The sequence below is a fragment of the Lepeophtheirus salmonis genome, chromosome 12, assembly GCF_016086655.4.
Source record: "Lepeophtheirus salmonis chromosome 12, UVic_Lsal_1.4, whole genome shotgun sequence".
Lineage (NCBI taxonomy): Eukaryota > Metazoa > Arthropoda > Copepoda > Siphonostomatoida > Caligidae > Lepeophtheirus > Lepeophtheirus salmonis.
This window is the reverse complement of record NC_052142.2, coordinates 6,457,026-6,476,739: the sequence shown is the minus strand read 5'-3', so window position 1 is coordinate 6,476,739 and position 19,714 is coordinate 6,457,026. Positions and strand designations below refer to the sequence as shown.

General features: G+C 29.9%; 1 protein-coding gene and 1 long non-coding RNA gene across 4 annotated transcripts; one reads left to right on the top strand and one right to left on the bottom strand.

Annotated features, from left to right (window-relative positions):
* Positions 1 to 482: 482 nt before the first annotated feature.
* Positions 483 to 19,175, bottom strand: LOC121126703 (uncharacterized). 3 transcript variants are annotated; one of them, XR_005867103.2, is made up of 3 exons: positions 18,831 to 19,169; positions 5,023 to 6,111; positions 4,852 to 4,969 (listed from the first exon to the last, which is right to left on the bottom strand). XR_005867103.2 is itself a non-coding variant. In XM_040722009.2 (2 exons), exons 1-2 carry the CDS (start codon positions 19,031 to 19,033, stop codon positions 5,244 to 5,246), a joined length of 1,071 nt encoding a protein of 356 aa, XP_040577943.1. In that variant the 5' UTR covers positions 19,034 to 19,169; the 3' UTR covers positions 4,852 to 5,243. The 3 variants fall into 3 exon arrangements, 1 of the variants encoding a protein (XP_040577943.1); XR_011782381.1 differs by lacking the exons at positions 4,852 to 4,969; positions 5,023 to 6,111 and adding an exon at positions 483 to 2,374 and having other exon boundaries at positions 18,831 to 19,175; XM_040722009.2 differs by having other exon boundaries at positions 4,852 to 6,111.
* Positions 14,744 to 18,787, top strand: LOC121126704 (uncharacterized). Its single transcript, XR_011782382.1, has 4 exons — positions 14,744 to 15,510; positions 15,672 to 15,851; positions 15,915 to 16,162; positions 16,664 to 18,787. It is a non-coding gene; the product is annotated as an uncharacterized lncRNA (long non-coding RNA).
* Positions 19,176 to 19,714: the final 539 nt, after the last annotated feature.

The window sequence follows — 19,714 nt, the reverse complement described above, 5'->3', positions numbered from 1 at the left end:
AGAGCCTCAGCAGTCACTGTAATGAGATGCAGACATTGGAGCACGACTTCAGGGATTTCAAAAGACTAGAAAAGGGATTAGAGTCCTGGCGGAGTGTATTCTCCAAAATATAGAGAAAGCACAAACACAACACGAACTACTGTACAGCTTCCAAAACAGTAACAAGTTCGAGACGATGGTGGGAAAGAGGACATCCCTGGGATGCCATATCTTAAGAAAAGTGCCCCAGCTTGCAATAACGGTGTTCAGTTTTAAAGAAGTCCTTTGCCAGAGAAAGTATTAAGACTCATACGGCGTTTTTTTATTGCCAGATTGCTATTATAATTATTTATACAGTAATTGTGATATCATTTTACTATTTAATTAATCGTAAAATTTTTAAAACACAGCAAAAACTCAAGTCTCCTTACAATTATTTAATTATTTTTAATGTAATTTTTATTTTTTTAAAACATATTTTGATTAATTTATTGTGTGTATTCATCCAGCATGTATCGTGTTAAAAAAATCAAATAAAAATCACCAGGTCGATTGTTTTAAAAAGATACAACTTATTAATAAACTTTAAGCCAATGATAGTCAACATAAATCTTAGTTTTTTACTATGTATCTAAATATTTAGAAGTATACAGTTGTAATAAGTATAAATACTACTAAATGAATTACTATCAAATATATTATGAGGCAAAACAATTTTAAAGAAAATAAAAATATACTTAAATATGTCTTATATATCTTAAAATATACTTAAATATTAAACTATGCCGGGGCATATGCTTGAACTATTTAGGAAACAAGTTTTGTTAGAACGATTAATGGTAGAATATCTCTCGTATATAACCATAAAAGTAATGCAAGACTAAGGCAGCAACCATGCTTTCAAGTACTAATTTTCAGTAAAACACATTTTTTGTCCACTCTTTCCAATCCAATCCCTTTAGATATTCATAAAGTAGTCTTTGATTATGACTAAGGTCCTTTAGTAAATAATATGAAATATACTGTTCCGTTATAGAAACATTAATTTTCTCAAACTTTACTTGAAGATAATTAGAAATTATTAAATGAATTTAAGACAAATCTGTATTTTTTTTTATATAAATATTCGAAATGTCTTTCTTTTTTAATTTTTTTATTATCCATTTACATTAAATAGATCCAATTCTAATATTTATAATTTTATAAAATAGATAACAATTTCCAGTTATTAATTAAAGTCGTTAGAATATTTTTTTTTAAAAAAGGACTAATGTACATGCATATTTTATACATTTTCATTTAATATAAGTAAAAGAAAGAAGTCGGGAAAAAATAAAAGGAGAAATAGGAGGCACACAAACACAACACTTGATACCAAATATTTCACGTATTCCTTCTCTTCTCTTCCCCAGTCCTGCAGACTATTCAGAGAGCGTACTAAAGTACTGCCTGGACTATTTATCCTCATTCCTCATCTTACACAACAGATCACATACACAAAGATACTGACAGTATTACTGCATAATGTAAAATGATAAAAGAAGACGAAAGAAGGAGGAGAAGCGAGCCGACGTGAACAACACTTTCATTTCAGTTCTTAGTATTTCCCTTCGATGGAGAGGAAGTCGAGAATTAATATTGCCTCAGAAACGTAATCACTATGGAAGAAGAGATTTAAAGAAGGGAGATTTTGGTTCTTGTATTTCAAAGCGTACATTATACCTTGCCATTTGAAGATCAGTCTCTCAATTTTGCATCTTTCCTTATAACGTGAGGATGTTACAATGAGTCAATCAGGTCGCAATAACGGTGTTTAATTTTAAAGAATTCCATTGCTGGAGAAATTGTTAAGATTCATACGGTGTTTTTTATTGTCAAATTGCTTTTATAATTATTTATACAGTAATTGTGATATCATTTTACTATTTAATTCTTTGTAAAATTTTAAAAAACAAAAAAAATTGATCATACCCATAAAAATGTCTCACGATCTTAAATTAATCGATTTCTTAACTTGTACCAAATTATATTTACTTCTTGGGTTAATAATATCCTATGTAATTATAGAAATATAATATTTGAAGTATTACCATCTGTTAGGTAGAATGAAGTCTCGAGAGAAAACTCTGAAACTTTGTCTTCTTTGATGGGGTGACATCATCCTTTGGCTATGAATTTATGACAACATTATTAAGACTTGATGAGAAATATAATTAATAAATTAAATAGAACATAAGTTTAACTAAATACTTAGAGGGAGATGGGAGACTTTTCTTTTAATTGCTCAGAGAGAAAATTTTTTACTGACCAAATTTATATATTTTTACTCAGATTCAAGTTGAATAGAAGTTAACTAACGATAAGTATTTCCATTTATATTTGTGTGTGAACTGTCCTGGAAGACAAAAACAGTTATAATAAAAACGCTAAATTATACATTTAATAGTAATATGTTAATATTATTAGAAGAATAAGCCGAAAATGTTATATTATATTACTTATTTACTATTACCAATAAAATTAGATAGATAAAATGTAAATATAAAACATTTATTAATATTGTTGACCAATTCTTCCGAAAATATTTGAAAAGAAATTAAGGAAAAAACAAGCCGTCCCAGTGATAAACAAACATTACTCATATTTGACTCTGTGTTTCGGCCTATAACGAAACACAGAGTCAAATATGGAGGCAGAAAGGGAGGGAACTTATTAGTTTACTAAAACGGTCGGATGGAGAAGACTATTCGCTCCTAAGTGTTAAGGTGGCCTTGGTATGATTGATATTGGGACACACAAGAGCATCTTATTGTCATCATGGCAAAAGTGGGGTAACTCGCATATATTTCCGTGACACAGAATAATGTACTTTGCGAAAAAGTAATTGAATTTTCACCATAGAGAGAGATTCCAAGCATATCTAAAGAGACGAGGAAAATTTATTATGTCGAGGTAGGAAGGGCGGCCCTGCTCAACGAGAGTAAGCTTCTCCAAATAAACATACCTGCTAATGTAAAAACATGTCTTAGATTGAAAACGGTAGACGATGTTTTAAAAACTCAGACTACTCACCCCCTGATAATTATGGTCCAAAATAAACACGGACAATTCACATTCAAACCAATAACAAGGCAAGTTAGTCCATATAACATCTCCAATAGAAAGATGAGGATTAGCTTGGCAAAAGACGACTTCCGAAACAAGTTTGCTAGGGCAATATTGTAGACAGAAAATTCGGATCAATATCTCAAGACAATCTGGGTTCCAGTCCTCAATCCATAGGTAATGTATCTGTAATATAGAATATCGTCAGGGTTCTTCTTTACTGGGAGACACTTTAATGACGCTCGGGCACTGTGTGTGGATTGTAGCGAGTAAAGACAGCCTCTCACGTTTTCTGGGCCTGTGGGACTCTGAGTAGCATGATGGAGAAGGTTGGGAAGGGTGTAAGAGAGAAAATAAGGCGAACCCCTGATCCAGATGAGTTTCTGGAGGGCTTCGAAGGAACCAAGGAGAGACTCTATTTGATGTCAAAGGTGATATGCAGACTCCAGACTCTTATCTATGCAGCACATTTTCAGCGGCGTGCACCCTTAACCAAAAATGGCGGAGTTGGCTCTCGACGAGTTTAGAATAACGGAAATATAGCCAGCGTTGAATTTATTTAATGCAATGGGAATGTGGTGATCGGGATTGCTAAACTAATTGCTTAGTCCATGGTGTTTTTTTTTTTTTTAATTTCCATTTTCTCTTCCGTTCTTACTTTTGAGGAGTGACGTGGGGAAAAAACCTTAAGGGATCGTACGTACATAAAAAGTCAGGGAAAATAGCTAACGTGTGTGAATAATATTATTCTAGTTTAGTTTAATATAGTTTAAAAAAAAAAAATGTTAATTAGATTATAATAAAAAGAGAAAAAAAAAAGTATAAAAAATATTCATAGAATTGGGGCTATTTCTTACCTTAGCTGGAGTGATTATACTTTATTGCATGATTTATATACTGATTCAATAATAAAATCAGTCCACCTGGAACAGATCATGTATAGTCTTGCATTCCGTGCTGGTGTCTAGTAAATAGTATTTCTTGGAATAACACTATACCATTTGGTCGGGTTTTTGGAGTATTTTATAGAAAATCTGTAAAGCTCCCACCGAGATCGTTTGAAATGTAGGCATAACCATGAGTACAATACTTGTACACCATGATGAATTATTATTATTTAATAAATAAACAAATTTTTATGATACTAATTAATTAATATGAATCGCGTTTCTTTGTTCCATGTTTCTAATGAAACAAAGGAAAAAGTATCGCCTCTTCTTGTACAAAAAGTTAGCGTTATTTTAAGAAAGGCTTTCAGTTGTCTTAGTATTCTGTTGATAAAGAGTGCTTATACTGAGCACAAGTAAGGGTGTTTTTTTAGAGCCGAAAGTTAGCTGACCAAGACAACATCAGATATTTTCATATCTTATATGGAATCATCCTGTACTTTTCTGAAAACTGAAGCTTTCCATTAAAAAAATATGTTACCGAATGGAAAATACATTGTGGACCATAAAAATATTCGAAGTCCCCTCTACGTATTTAATATTCTTAGAAAACCTACTACAATTTGATTGTTTTGGATAGTATCAACTTTAGCTCGGGTCATCGTGTTGATCTATATGAGTATTTATACACTCATTTCGTACAATTAACAATTCCATATTATTATTATCATTAACCCATTTTTACTAAATGAGGAAATCTGTGTTCATTTAGGATATTTTATTTCGGGCTTACACTATTTTATTTTGACCTTATTGCGTAATAAATTACCAATATAAAAAATAATTATTTTCTCAATAAAATTGGCATACAAAAGTAACATTTCAATTCAGTGGTTGTAGGTGCCTTTATTATTTTTAAATCTACAGAATTGTTGATAAGATAATTAGTATGTCTTAGCACTAATAAAGTGATGGATAATAATCCTTTTTGTCCATGCCTAAATATATTAATGTTATAATTTAAACTTTATCAACACGTACAAATTCTTACCACGGTCTTTAATTCTATTTGATAATTCTTATCTAGCTACTTCTTCACTTAAAATCCTTTATGTAAATACCAACACTAAGAGTTCTAAGAATTGCAATAAATCCAAATGTTCCCAGAAATGATTTTTTTAGTATTGGGGAAACTAAAGAATATGTGCAGCAATCAGAGGTACTTTTTTGTGAAGGTTTATTTCTCAAGAACAGAATATATTAATTTGATTATTACTTTTTATTACTTTCGTCACCAAGATATGAATTTACTAGTTTGATAATTGAATTGACTTTTTTTTGAAAAGTGAATGCCTCCTTTTCTAATTTAAATTCTTTAACAAATCTTTGCAAGAAAGTTGTTTTCTGAGGAGAATTAGGATCTGGTTCATTTGTAATAATTTTATCAAGACGGTTAACCGTATTTTGGACCCATTGATAATAGTATATTGGACCGGAAACACCACTTTCAGGATCTGACGATAGCGAATTATTTGATAAGAATGAATTTTGATCACTTTTCAAGTTTGGTTGAAATAAAAATGACGCATGACCGATAATTTTTTCAATAAATGATCCACTACCAACTGATTGTCCTCCAACTGCTTCAGGTCCTAAAACAGATGCAATTTCTAGCTCTAAATCATTCCAATTTCCTGTATTTTGTGCAGTAATAAATGCTTCTTGGAGTTTAATGGGATTTGCTCCAGCTGCAACTGCTTTTGTGGCCAGTGTCTCAAGTTCATTGGTATTTAGACTTTCTAAATATCCTCCAATAGCATTATTTTCTATTTTATCTAATGGATTTGATTGAATTTGATCAAAAATCCATACAACAGTACGTCGAAGATATTTTCCACCAAAGGCCATCAATGTACCCATTGCAATATCAAAACTTTCCGGGTTCGAGTTTACTCGATCATGATTATCTGTTGAAACATTTTCTAATGACAATGGCTCTAATGATGAGTTGAGCAATTCTTGTGAAATATCGTTCTTGTTCAAATTATTTCGCTGAAAAGTTCCAGTTAAAAAGGACAAGATACGAACTGCAACTGTAATTGCGGTTCCTATATAATCAAAATTTCTTCCTTTAACATTGCTAGAAGTTAGAAAATTAATAAAAGACATTAGTAAAATCAATAACTTAGTAATATTAAGATTAACATTATCAATTATTTACGTGGTCCATATTGATGCAAAATAAATAAACATCAAAGATGATTTTAAATGATAGAAGAATAATTAAAATATCATTATTTAAGTGATCATAAAATCTAATCGCAACTCTATAATTGTTGATAAATTTAATTATTATTTCACAGAATTTTCAATTAGGAAAATGTGGGTTACCACATCTATTGTGGGTGAGTAGGTCTAAAAGACCCTTTCACTGATGGCAGGGCACCTCTAGAAATAACTACTTTATACATATTTTGAAAGCTCAGTCCTAGTTTTTCCTTTTGGTTAAAAACTCTCAACCTATCAACTAAGTAAATAAGTAGAAGGAGAGATTACTGCATTCATTTTAAAGAGGTTTTTAAGTAAACCATAAAGGCGCATGTTTCCTGTAGGATAAACGCGCCTTTACGGTCTACCTCGAAACATACTTTGTAAAATGAACCCATTATCTTCTTTTACTTCTTATTTACTTTTCTTTTTTAATTACCAATTACTTAAGTCCAATTTTAACAAAAAAAAAAAAACATTAATAACCTAAAAAACAGTCAATAATCCTAAATAAATACACGGAGATAAAAAAAATCACATGAAAACTAATAACTATATATTTTTTTAAACAAGGATTACCAATATACCAAAATTCTGAATATTTACCAAATATTTAGAATGTTTTGTAATGACTCAGGAATCTGTAATATTTGGCCTATCTCAGGTAAATTTTGACCGAGAGAAAACTGAAGCTCCTGTAGAGTCAATTGTACATCACAAAGAAGAGAACGCAAAAATGTGTAACTTATAAGATACCACATGATTGGTTGTAGGCCAGAATTAGCATGAGTCTAGTCGAAGACTCGAGAGGTACTAAGATGTTCCATAAATCTTGTTTTTTTTAGACATTTAAAAATCCATTCTGCCTCAAGTACCCTCCATTATACGTCTAAAATTCAAAATCTCAAATCCTCCAAGGATCGTGCAAAATGATGTAAAACTCCTATAGATTAATTCTTTGAGGTATTGTGATCGTAATTCTGAAATATCCGATGTTTCAAGTAAGAGCTAACTTTTAAGCTTTTGAATGAGCTATTACAGTCGCCTCTATCATTTCTTTAAACAAAAATGGAACAAAAAAGATTGCTACTTTGATTTGTACCTGCCATAGCACACCAGAAATTATCAAGATTGTTGGGATTGTTGGCACACCATCTACATTGTCATAAAGCTCATGAAAGAGGGGAAACACCTTAAAATCGAGCCTAGTAGTGGAAGGCTGCCCAAACTGATCCCAAAAGTGGGCAAGAAGACGTTTGAGGCCAAGCCCATCATGTTCATGGACAAATTTGCCAAAAAGAAGTCCTCCACCATGACTAGGGTGATCAAGGCAGCTGGAGGAAAGTCCAAGAGGTACACGGAAAGACAATTAATGACTCGCCCGCAACAGGATATAAACGACCTGAAGTATCATGACAACCGTGTGATTTTCATCTTGGATGAAAAAACATTCACTGTCGACCCCGTCTTCAACAAGCAGAATAATTATATCGTTGATAATTGAAGGGGTTTTCTCCAATTTATTATCAGAGTCGTATATTCCATCGTCCAGACCAATAATTTTTTTTTCTCTTTTCGATTCTATTTATAAATCTTTGCTTTTTCCTGCCAGTTCTATTTTCTAAATTTTATTTGTGAACTGGTGTCTCAAAATTTTTTTATCTATAACAAGACTTATAGCATTTTTAATTTTAATGATTATGATTATGACATTTTGATTATGTTAAGTATTTTACTTTTCTTTAGACTTCTTCTCTTATTGAGTAGTCAATTGCAATCTTCTTCCAGGCATTTTCCATACTTTCTATTTCATTCAATATAGAAGATTGTTTTAGGTGAGTTCTGGTATTAGTAATGACATTAAGCATTTATCTATGACGATATAAATTAATTAAGATATAACTGTTGAGTCTCAATTTCTTACGTTTCGGTCTCTTATTTATCATTTCAAATGTGGTTTGTATGGTTAGATGAAATTATATTAAATAAGGAATTACTTGAAATTCCACTAGTTGATAGCATCCACTGTTTCTTTAAAGGGTATAGGTCGAATCTGGAAGTGACTTTCTTATTATTTCGTGTATTAGTAGAAAATGTGTCTAAGTTGTCATTTTCAAATACAGCTGGACTATCAATAATTTTTTATCCATCATAATTTTCTTCATTGCTAAGGACGCTTTTCGATTCCTCATTCTGTTTTCAGTAGTATCTGCCTTTTTAAGTTTTAGATGCAAGTCAGCCGTAATAATTGTATCCAAGTTACTTTTTTAAGGATCCTCCATATCACCAAATCAATTATCACCTGCGAAAAGAGGGTGTTGAATCAAACGCATAATAATGAGAAGAGAAGAATCCCTTCACCCTTGAAGGGTAGATCAATGCTTGATGTTCAGAGGGACCCCATGGCACTTATGTTCACTTTTTGACAAAGTATAGGAAATAAAACCCATAATAACTAGGCTTATTTATTTTTCACTACACAGCACAAACACTCACTTCCTTACGTAAAAAAAAAGAAAAAAAGAAGTACTACTTAGTACTTACTTTTTAGTCGATAGGTTGAGTGATTTTGGCTGCAAGGAAAAACTGGGACTGACCTTTCGAAATATTTTAATAGTAGATACTATTATAGGCGTGCACCTATGAATTAATCGGCCTGCCTTCATTGTATATATACAAAGTTGAGTAACAAGTAATTTATGGTGCAAAGGAGATGCTCATGAAGGTAATCCTTTATCTTCATATCTTTTTAATTCATATAAATACCTTTGATGGACAAAGTTAATAATAAAAAAAATTAGGTTTATAATTTGGTGGGAATTTTTTTTCCAGTCAATTCTATTCTAACGACAACTATATCTTCATAGAGGACGAATCAGAAAAAAACTTGCTTACGACTTAAGAAAGAGATGTTCAGGAAGAAATGTGCCTGGAAAATCGACAAAGCAAGATTGATTTTAAATATTATAACGAAAGTTTTTTTGGTTTTTTTTTGGAATCAGAGGGAGCCTATGCAGGGGTTGACTCTGTCTAGCAGTTGAGAATATCATTAAAAAATCAAGCACCGATACGACATTTTTTGAATAAAAGATCGAAAAACATGCCAGAATAATCATAGCTTCAAGCTGAAACTCAAACAAACGAGTATGTTAATGGAATTTCTATGAGTGCAACGTTCATTTATTACCTGACAGGTGACTGGAAGATAATTTTAAGAATCGGTACAAGATTTTAATAGATTTGAAGAATGTTGGTTCCCAAAGAAAATATGAAACGATTGGAAGTTCTAAGGAGTACGGGCGGTTTGAGCTTAAACTCTCCGGATAACATTATAGCCAAAATTTTCGGAAAATCCTTATTAGAATTTTAAAAGAAGTCGTTTGATATTTCATTTAAAAACACACATTATTATGAACTACTTTTATTCAGCTCAGAAAATAAACTCCCCTTATCTGAATTGAAGGACCTGAACATTGGATATTTTGGAAATAACTTTTATATGAGTGGAAAAACGGAGGATAAAGGATGGAAGCATTCTTGGAGGTGAAACAGAAATAAATAGCGTAGGAGCCCTAAATAAAGCTGCTGTAGATCATTGTTTTGCTACTTGCTTTATAGGTTTGCCTTCAAGAAGCTTTTTTGTTTTCCTTTTGCCGTTCTTTATTTCCTTGATGTCAATCTTCAGTCATAGCCAAGATTTTCAAAAGGGTGAGGCCTAGATGCGTGCACTCGTAATTTTTTTTTCCTTTTTGATTTTTCTGAGACAGGGAGGGGAAGCTGGGACCTGTACAATTACAATAATAAAAATATTATTCTTAATTTTTCTAGAGGTTAAGTAAGCATAAGGAAATTATGAAAGGGTTAAGTGACACAAGGAAAGATAGGAACTCCCATTGGAATCTAATTATTCAATGAATACTAAATCTAAAATGAAGGAAATGAGTGCAAGGAGTTAATGACAAGGAAAAAACAAATCTTGTGTTCTTTTTCATAAGTAATTAGAAATATAATCTTTTTAAAGTACAAGAAAAAGACAGGAGTGAGACTAATGTTATTTCTAAACTAAGACACCAGTTAGCATTAGCTGCTTGCTATATGTTGTTTAGGGGGAGGGGTAGAGAAGATGAATTCCTTTTATAAAGAGAAAAACCTTCTATATTTAAAATACCATTAGTGTAACGAAAATATTAAAATTTCATTTGAATACATATGCATTTGTTTAATAATGCATTTTTAAACAATGTTCACTAAAGATAAGTAAGAATTCTATTTCAAAGGGAGATTTTAAGACCACGACAATCTATTGAAAAACATCAACGCAATTACCGTTTTTCCTTTTCTAATCGCTAAAATGTTGTTTTTCTATACAAAAATGCCATATTTATATTTATGTATATGTGTAAGTATATTATTGTAATAAAGATCGATCTTACTAAATTTATGAATTATCAATAGTTATAATATAGGACTAGACAATTATATAAGGCATTTTTTATTTTGAACTATAAATCGTTAAGTTGACATTTTTTACCATGACATTGATAATGCCACTGACTTTAATTTTGAAGAGGGTTTTACTTCCTATATTTGATGTGTCTTCTTGGCTGTAGCTATATTCAATACAACAACTGCTTGGCTACAATTGCATGGTTTTATTCTAATATCAACTCATATGTATATATTAAACAAAAAAAAAGAAAAAAAAAAAAAAGGATTTAAGTGAATTAGATATAATTAAAAATATTATATCCTGTATATATAATATCCAGGATATATCCTCACTTTAGTGTATTTTTCTCTCCAATTTTTATATTGTATAAGAAAAGGAATAAAAGCGAGATGACAGTCTAATAATTGAGACTAATTCTAGGTTGTGAGGAAAGTGACAAACTGAGTTCTATGGAAAGTAAGAATATAATGCTAGTTTCATTCAGGATTTTTTCAAACAGATTTACATGGAAAATTGGAAACCTTGCGACGAACTCATAATTGTGCCTCTGGCCATGAGTCCACTGGATTTTTTATGAAATTTTGCTGGCAAGTTTTAATACAACAAAATATTATGCACAACAAATTAGTAATCAAATCAGATCTAGAAAAATTAAGCTATCTTTAAAGAAATGTGCTCCAGCACTTAAGATTTTAAAATTATGTTGAAAATGTTAACTTTATATCAGTATTGAAATAATGTTTACAATTTCATACTTTTACGTTTATTTTTTGTTTCATACTCATTTTCAAGTTTTGAATTTTAAAATTATATCCAAAATATACTTAGATACCCGTATTATATAATGACAAAGGAAAAATAAATAATTTATTTTTTCAAATCTAAATTTTTTTTCTTTAAGTAAATTAGAAGTCCTTTTCCAATATGTTTATTAATTACATTTATCATTTTTAACTTTGTATTAACGATAATAATAACAACAGAAATTCTCAACAGAGTCCTCAATCAATAATAATTATACATTTTAGTAAAACACTGATTAAGATTATCCATGAATAAAATATGAGTGTATGACTGTCTGAAACCATTGGACCATTTTTGGGTGATGATAGATTGTAACAATTTTCTTTCTTACTCATATGCTATTATAATATCCTGATTGGTAACTTCCAGCTGTATGGTAAATTGATGTATGCAATCAAGTATTTCATTGGGCCTCACAGTTGGCTGAATCACTCCATACTATGGCTTTCCAGGTATAAAAGGTTTTCCAAATACATCGTTTCAGAATAGAATGCAGTGCAGTTAACTTTACTATAAATGCCCTTATCGTGGTTGACCTCCTGCTCCATCTAGTGTCATTCATGAGTGGTATCTCTGATGTTCTTCTTGCTGGTCCCTCTTTACTGGAGTAATCTTCCAAAACACATTTTTGGAACAAAGAACTTGGACAAAACTGTAATTTCCTTAATGAAAGACATTCTATTCCTCACTATAAAAATATCTGAACAACTATGCACTACCATTAAATTAAATACATGGCTTTTGCAGTGGATTGTATATTACATTTGAATTAAAATTGCGGATTATCTTTTATCTTCACTCACACTGTCTTTTATTGTAGATGTTCTATCATAATATTTCCCTTATAAAATCTCAGTGAAAAGTCCCTACTTCGTCTGTTGCAGCATAATTACTGTCTTTACATCTTTTAGAGGGAAAGGGTGGACTCAAATACTCTTTTTTTGAAACTATCTCCCTTCCCATTCACATATGGAACATGGAACTGTTGCTCCATTCTACTTACATCCATAGATTTGTCAGGTAAAAAAAATTAGATTTGCACTGTTTTGATATAGTTTTTAAGAGTATCTTTAATTTCTTCTGCACAGCATACCATGAGTTCATTTCTAACTTTTGGATATATTTATTTTTGCATTCTAGACAGTATATTCCTGATGTTGCTTCAATGTAGTGTCGAACTGTACTTTCCAGTTTTTAAAATGTTTAACTTTCCATTTCCACTAATTCATTTCCAGTTACTCCAGAGAGCTACATTTCTTTACCCTAGACAGACATTTATATCTATGATGGATAGTAAAAGGTTACGTTGATTCATGACTTTGTCATCATATTGATTGCAGTGCCATAGCCAAGTATGATATTACTAAGGTCTGGAATTCACTCATATTTCCGCGATTGGGAAAAACTATATCCCTTTGTTGCTAATCACCTATTTTTGAATAGCCTTTTTCCCCACTATCCATAAGTGAATCATCCTAAATGATGCTACTTTTTATCCGAGACAGGTCAAAGGGATGCTCAGGACATTTAATTTTTTAAATTTATTTTTCATACATTTCCCTCTATCCTTCCTTTCTGCTCTATTTAATCTCTGAAGCGTTCTGCGCTACATTTTCCCTTCTTTCTTTTTTATTTTTGTCTAACTACCTTTGGCCGAAATGAATCTAACGTATTCTGTTTTAAACACTGAGAAATGTTCTCCCTGCTCACTACATCCCTCAAGAATTAAAATATAGTTGTGCAGAATGGTGAGATATATTGGAGAGAAAAGAAAAAAAAATTGTACCGAAGGATGCATATGGATCATAAAATTTTAGATTATGAAAATACAATATTGTATTTCAATTTCTGTAGCATCTTATTACAATATTTAAAAAATGAAATAGTTATTTGGGGTTATTTTTTCAATGGCATAATTCTCCATAATTTTTTTGTTTTTACAAGTACGAAAAATATATTATTCAAAAGTTGCCTCAAACATTTAAAAATGGGGGAAAAAATACTCCAGAAATTCGAATAGGATATTCACGAAAACCAGATTTGATAAAAATATTAAGGATGTACAGATACCAAATTTACAACCAATTCTGTTTCTGGTACCATCTTTATGAACGATTCTGATACCAATTGTAATACTAATTCCTTATTATGTATAGTGTAATTTCATCAACAAATAACAAAATTGTTTTCGTTTTTCAAAGTTAAACTTTCTATTAATTACGGATAGGAAACAAATATATCAAATTATCCATGATAATTAGCTGTCAATTAATTTAAACTTTACAAAGTTAAATATTCACCGTGTTCAGGATTCAATTAATTTCTGGTTTGCTCATATGAGGGAGTTCACCCATTGGCCTTTTATCTAATTTCAACTGCCTCACTGCTAAAAAAAAAAAAAATACTTGCAACACTAGCCAAAGACAATTTTTATTATTTTACTGGTTCGGCCCAGATTAGATCAAATGGTCTTGAACTGTATCCAGCAACTAACTTAGTTTAAAATGCTTTCCCTAGGAATTGAAATATGGATACACCAGTGCTTGAGGTCGTACTCATCTTTTTTAATGGAACCGGGACGGATACTGATGACCCCAACTTGACTCAAATGATATTGACTAATAAACAATATTATTTCAACCTACGTTCAAAAAAGAAATAACTAGTGAAGAAGTTAAATAATTGTTTCAGAGTAAATCACTCAATCCAACTCTTACCGTTACAAACTTTTTGAACAACTCATGATACAATTCAAATGTATTGAGCTCTAAAAATGTGATTATTTCTAAATGGTTACTTTCATGTAAATTTCCTGTACAAACCAACAAATATGTATAGATGTATATATATTTTTTTGATTTGTCGGAACGATGTCGTCCAATCTATCTATTTTATTGATTTGTAACCGTAATTTGTCTCCAAAAATGAATTCAAATATGTTATATTATCTATATAAATAATTATGCATTGTTATCGGTGGAGCCGATTGCAAGACTTCAAAAAGGCCAATTCTTGCCAATTCCGATATATCGGTACACCTTAGTAAAAAAATTAATTACTTATTCGTGATCAGTTATTCAAGTACTAGTGAATTGAATAAAGAATTTCAAACATTTTGTATAATAAATTAAAAATAAACATTTAAAAATGATAAATTTAATTAAGTTTTTTTTTTTTCCATTTAATGATTACCAAACATTATTATACGTACATAATTAACATTTATATGTACGATAAGCTACATCATTAAACTAATTAAAGTAAAACTGTCTAAAAAAAACATGTACACTAATAAATGACAAACAGGATAAAAGCAATGGATAACAGAACCAGTTTTACAAACAGAATTATTAAATATGTGGTTATGATGGATAGAGTGGACCAATCATTGAAATACTCTAGTAGAATAGTCAATCATCGCAGCTGAACATATTAAGGATACCCATTGTTTGGAACACATATTCTTAGAGCCATAGTGGAATTTTTCCCTCTGTTTGCTTAACTGTATAAATACTTAATATATTTTTTATGCATTTTTGGGTTAGGTAAAGAAAGGTAAAAGGTAAGTCCTTATGTTTGTCAATCCCATTATGACATTCAAATATGGAAGGATAATTCACCATGTTTCTTAATCAAACAATAACAAGAGTTATTATTCTGATATAGTTTGATTGAATAGGAATCTGAGATAATCGATTTACCATTTGAGAGGGAAAAAAGGAAAAATCCCCTTTTTATGTAGTTTCTAACAGAGCTAATATAAGTAAAATGTAATTAATATATGACTTTGCCAACAATAAATGTGGCGTACTTCAAAACTGTTTCAATTAGTTGTTCCTCACTTTTTCTAATCTTATTACTCTGTGTACTAGATACACACTCTTTCTCTATCACCGATTTATCTGTTTTCAGATGAAGATATTGCTTTTTTCCGCGATATAAAATAAACGTGGATATTCTTCATATAATAAAATTATATCTAATAATTTTTTTCTATTTGGACTTTAAAACAAAAAGGTAAATTTTGTAATAATTCACTTAAGTATAAAAATGTTGGTTTTTATAAAAAGATAAGCTATATATATATATATTGCACAGAAAATTATGATACACTATGCCTTTCGTTTTTTTAATTGAAATTTTCTATATTATTTTTCAATTATAAATTATTGCTATAGATGTGAAATGGATAGCTAAGATATGAAAACCTAACATGAAAAATTTCAAAAGTTCACCCAATTTCTTGGGTAAATACATCCTTTGACCGCACTCTACCAATGATACCATATTGATATCCTTTTTTTTTTTTTTTTTTTTTTTTGGTCTAAGATGTTACTTTTTACTATACCACAGATAAGGTCACTATATCATTTTTTGTTATTTTCCCTAATGACATATTGAAATTTTTATTTCCTTTATAGAACTCACTAAGTTAATTCAGATAAAATAGTAAATCCATAGATTACAGCTGGGAAATAATGAAGAGGGATGAATCACGTCTAACCAAGGTGACTTGATATATGGTGTGTCGATAGGAAACTTGAAAAGCAGTATGGTTGACGTTAGTTCTTTACTTTTTCGATGACGTCACAACAGAGCTAAGTCAGTGTTACTGACTAGTGTTAAGTGTTAACTCATATTATTCCAAGAATTATATCCTCTTTTACAGGTACTAGGCATGTTTGTGCTGTGATAACCTGTACAAATCTATCAGATGTCCACTATTTTTGTATATTTATATGAAAATTTATGTTCTAACTTATTTTTCATTCAAAACAAGTTTTAATTATTTTTTTAAAATAATTTTAGTACCAAAATCGTTAAATTGTAAAATTTGCAATAATAGTATTGTCTGATAAGAAAATAAAATACTACATTATTCATTAATACAATTTGCTTTGTCGAATTTTGTACTAAATTGGCTCCTCTGTGACGTCATCAAAATTGCCAGTAAACAAAAGTAAATAAATATCTTATCGGCATCTTCTAATATAGAGTCACCTTGCATCTCACACTCTAAAATTGCTGTGGGGAAAAAAAATAAAAAAATTTTCTTTCATTTTTACTTATTTGAATTTCCCCCCAAAGAGAAAAGGAGTTTTCCGTTATACTTTTAATTTATTTATTATTTATAATAATTAATAATATAATAATACATTTATAATTTTAGATACAATGGTCATTTATTGCCAGGAGTAGGAACTTGCGACTCGAGTTTATATTTTGAAGACGCTCTCCCAATCAAAGACTCAAGACTTTACTTGAACTCCGTAGCTAAGTCTTGCGACTCGACTTCGACTACAAAACTAGTATAATATGGACGAACGAAAGGCCTTAACACTGTAGATCCTATATTATAGTTTAGAACTTGAAATGAGCTTGAATAACATTTGAGGATTCGATGAAAATATTCAAGGACTTAGACATGACTTGAGATTCAACGTAGACTTGCAGTATAAAGACTTTTTCTCTACTCTGAATAATACTGTGTTGTAAGCTGAATGAATGGGAGTGACTCTCCAAAATCTTAAGATACTATTGTTTAAAAATTACAATTCAAGTGAGGGCTCATTAAATTTTTGAAGTAGGACCTTGAAGACGAGCTATAAGATAACTAATCCTGCCGTTCTACATGTCATGCCCTATTAAAACTAAGCAAACTAAAACTGACATAGTACCATCAATCTTTCTACTGGAAACACAAGCCTTCATCTTGCAAAATATGAAATACGAATTGATAATCTTATATTGTAAGACATAGTAAATTATTGGAATTATTAGATGAATGAATATAAGCGTTTCAATCCTCCAATCAACTCAACAATTTCTCAAATATCCAAATTCTTAGTTTTTTTAAATCATGGGTATAATTTTTATCTTTATCAAAATCATAATAATATCCAGTCTCAAGTTTTTTGTCTATTGTGAGATCAAATAAAATTAAGATCGTTGATGCAATTCATAACATCATAACTTATTTGAAAGTTATTCTTGAGTAGTAATACTATAATATGGAACCAAAAGAGATGATTATCAAAATTGAAAAATGGTTTTCTTGTTATGTGCTCTGTACAAATTAGTTATAATTTGCTAATTTTACTCTCTTCACTATCAATAAGGATAGAGGAAGACTAATATATACTATGAAGCTGGTTTTTAAGTGTATTTGTAAGTGAATAGCCTATGGATTTTAATGATCGAGATATTTTATGGGAAGAAACAGTCCATAAACAAATGTAAGAGCCTATTTTCAAATTCATATTTTGACTTTTTCAGACTTTGTAACATACAAAAATATGATTTTTTTTATACACCTTCACAGAAAAAAAAATTAGTGCTGTAAGAATAATATTTTACCCAGAATACAGAAAAGAAATGCACATTTACTTGCTACAATATTATAGATACAATTAAAATATTTAATACAATCATTTTTCGATCGAGATACATACAATGAATTCAAAATACACTTCATAGTTAATTCACACTTCTATTTCCAGTAACTATTTATCTCGCGTTTCCTATTATCTTGCACATTAACAGAGGGACAATAACTTTTAAATATGAGATTAGACGTTTTCTAATCTATTAATTTAATAAATTTAAAAATCTTCATATAATTTGAAGATACAAAAATAGTCTTTATCTTTACTTAGGGACAATAAATTTTTCATCTCATCAGAAATGATTCCATCAAACCAATTTATATATTTTTTTCCCTAATGAATAAAAAAATGTTCTATTTTCCTTAAATGCTTATAAAAATTTTCTCTGACAACTGGAAGGGGTGATGTTTCCCCTAAAGTACCATGCAAATCTACAATTCATTGCACTTTATTCATTAGTGGCTACAAACTACTTCATCTCATGAAAACTGACTTTTTTTCACTAATAAATATAAAAATGTTCAAGGTTCCTAATGTTTAAAAAAAATCTCTATTAATTGGTATTGTCATTTTTCGTCAAAGCCAATTCGGAGGGCATTTGATTTATTAATTGAAGCTTTATATTGGGACTTTTTCTTAAATTTTTGCAATGCCACTATATTTAAAACCCTCTAGAACATTATTGGTCAATTTTTTTGTAATGTATTTAAGAAAATGTAATTAAATTTATGATTAAAAACATGTATATATTTATGACGTTTTATGCGTCAAAGTAAACAAACTATCAAAGATCTATTTATGAAAGGTTACCCCACAGTAAAACCAGCTAGTAGGATTTATTTAGCGTCTATTGACAGTTATTCACCAAAGTTTCAGCCATTTTAGAAAATAAATATATATAATACTTATATTCATATTATTAAAAGTAATTAAATAATTAAAATGATTTACCCAATTTGCTCAGCTTTTTTATGGACGTGTCTATGTATATTTTCGTAATTTTTTGAGCTATCATCTAAAGATTTCAGATAAGGAAGAAATATTTCATTTTCACTCTCTTTTCCATATATGATTGTTCCTTCCAAGTTAGGAATATTAACCATATTATTAAACGATGGATAAATTTGTTGCGATATATTTGTTAAATTGTACATATTGGATACTAAGTTTTAATGATCTTATTATTTATAACACTACATCATTTAACAGAAATTAAAAGCGGGCACATTGTTCCTTTATTATTATGAAGTGAAAGTTTTAAATTATTGTACTTACATTAACAACTACAACCAGACTAATAATTTCTTTGTAAGATTGAAAAGTGCGCCTTTTCTATTTAGAGATATATTTTGTAACTGAAGATTATTAATCTATAATATGCATATACATTATAATTATATTCAACCTTTCTTTGTTATAATATTAAAAAAATTGATAATACAAAATGATTTTTTTTTTCCCATTAAAAATTTAAAGATAATATTAAATTTTATTTTTAACCATTTAAATTTGTTACATATGCCTTGAATATGATTAAGATAAAAGAAATAAATTAAATTATCATCATATATATAGAGAAGTAAACAAAAACCTTCTCCCGGTGATTGTAAATAAGAATTCAAATTTTATGGGATATCGGTATTACTCTCTCATTCAATAGATTTAAATTATTAGCGTTGCCAGTCGATATTGAAGTAGAGATGCGAAATAACGTCATAACTATGTAACATAAAATTGATATTTATTACGTCATTTTGCTTTTTTCTTGATTTATATATCGACAGCTATAGAAGACTAATAAAAAGGTATCCCTCTTTTAGTTTTCTTATTGGTTG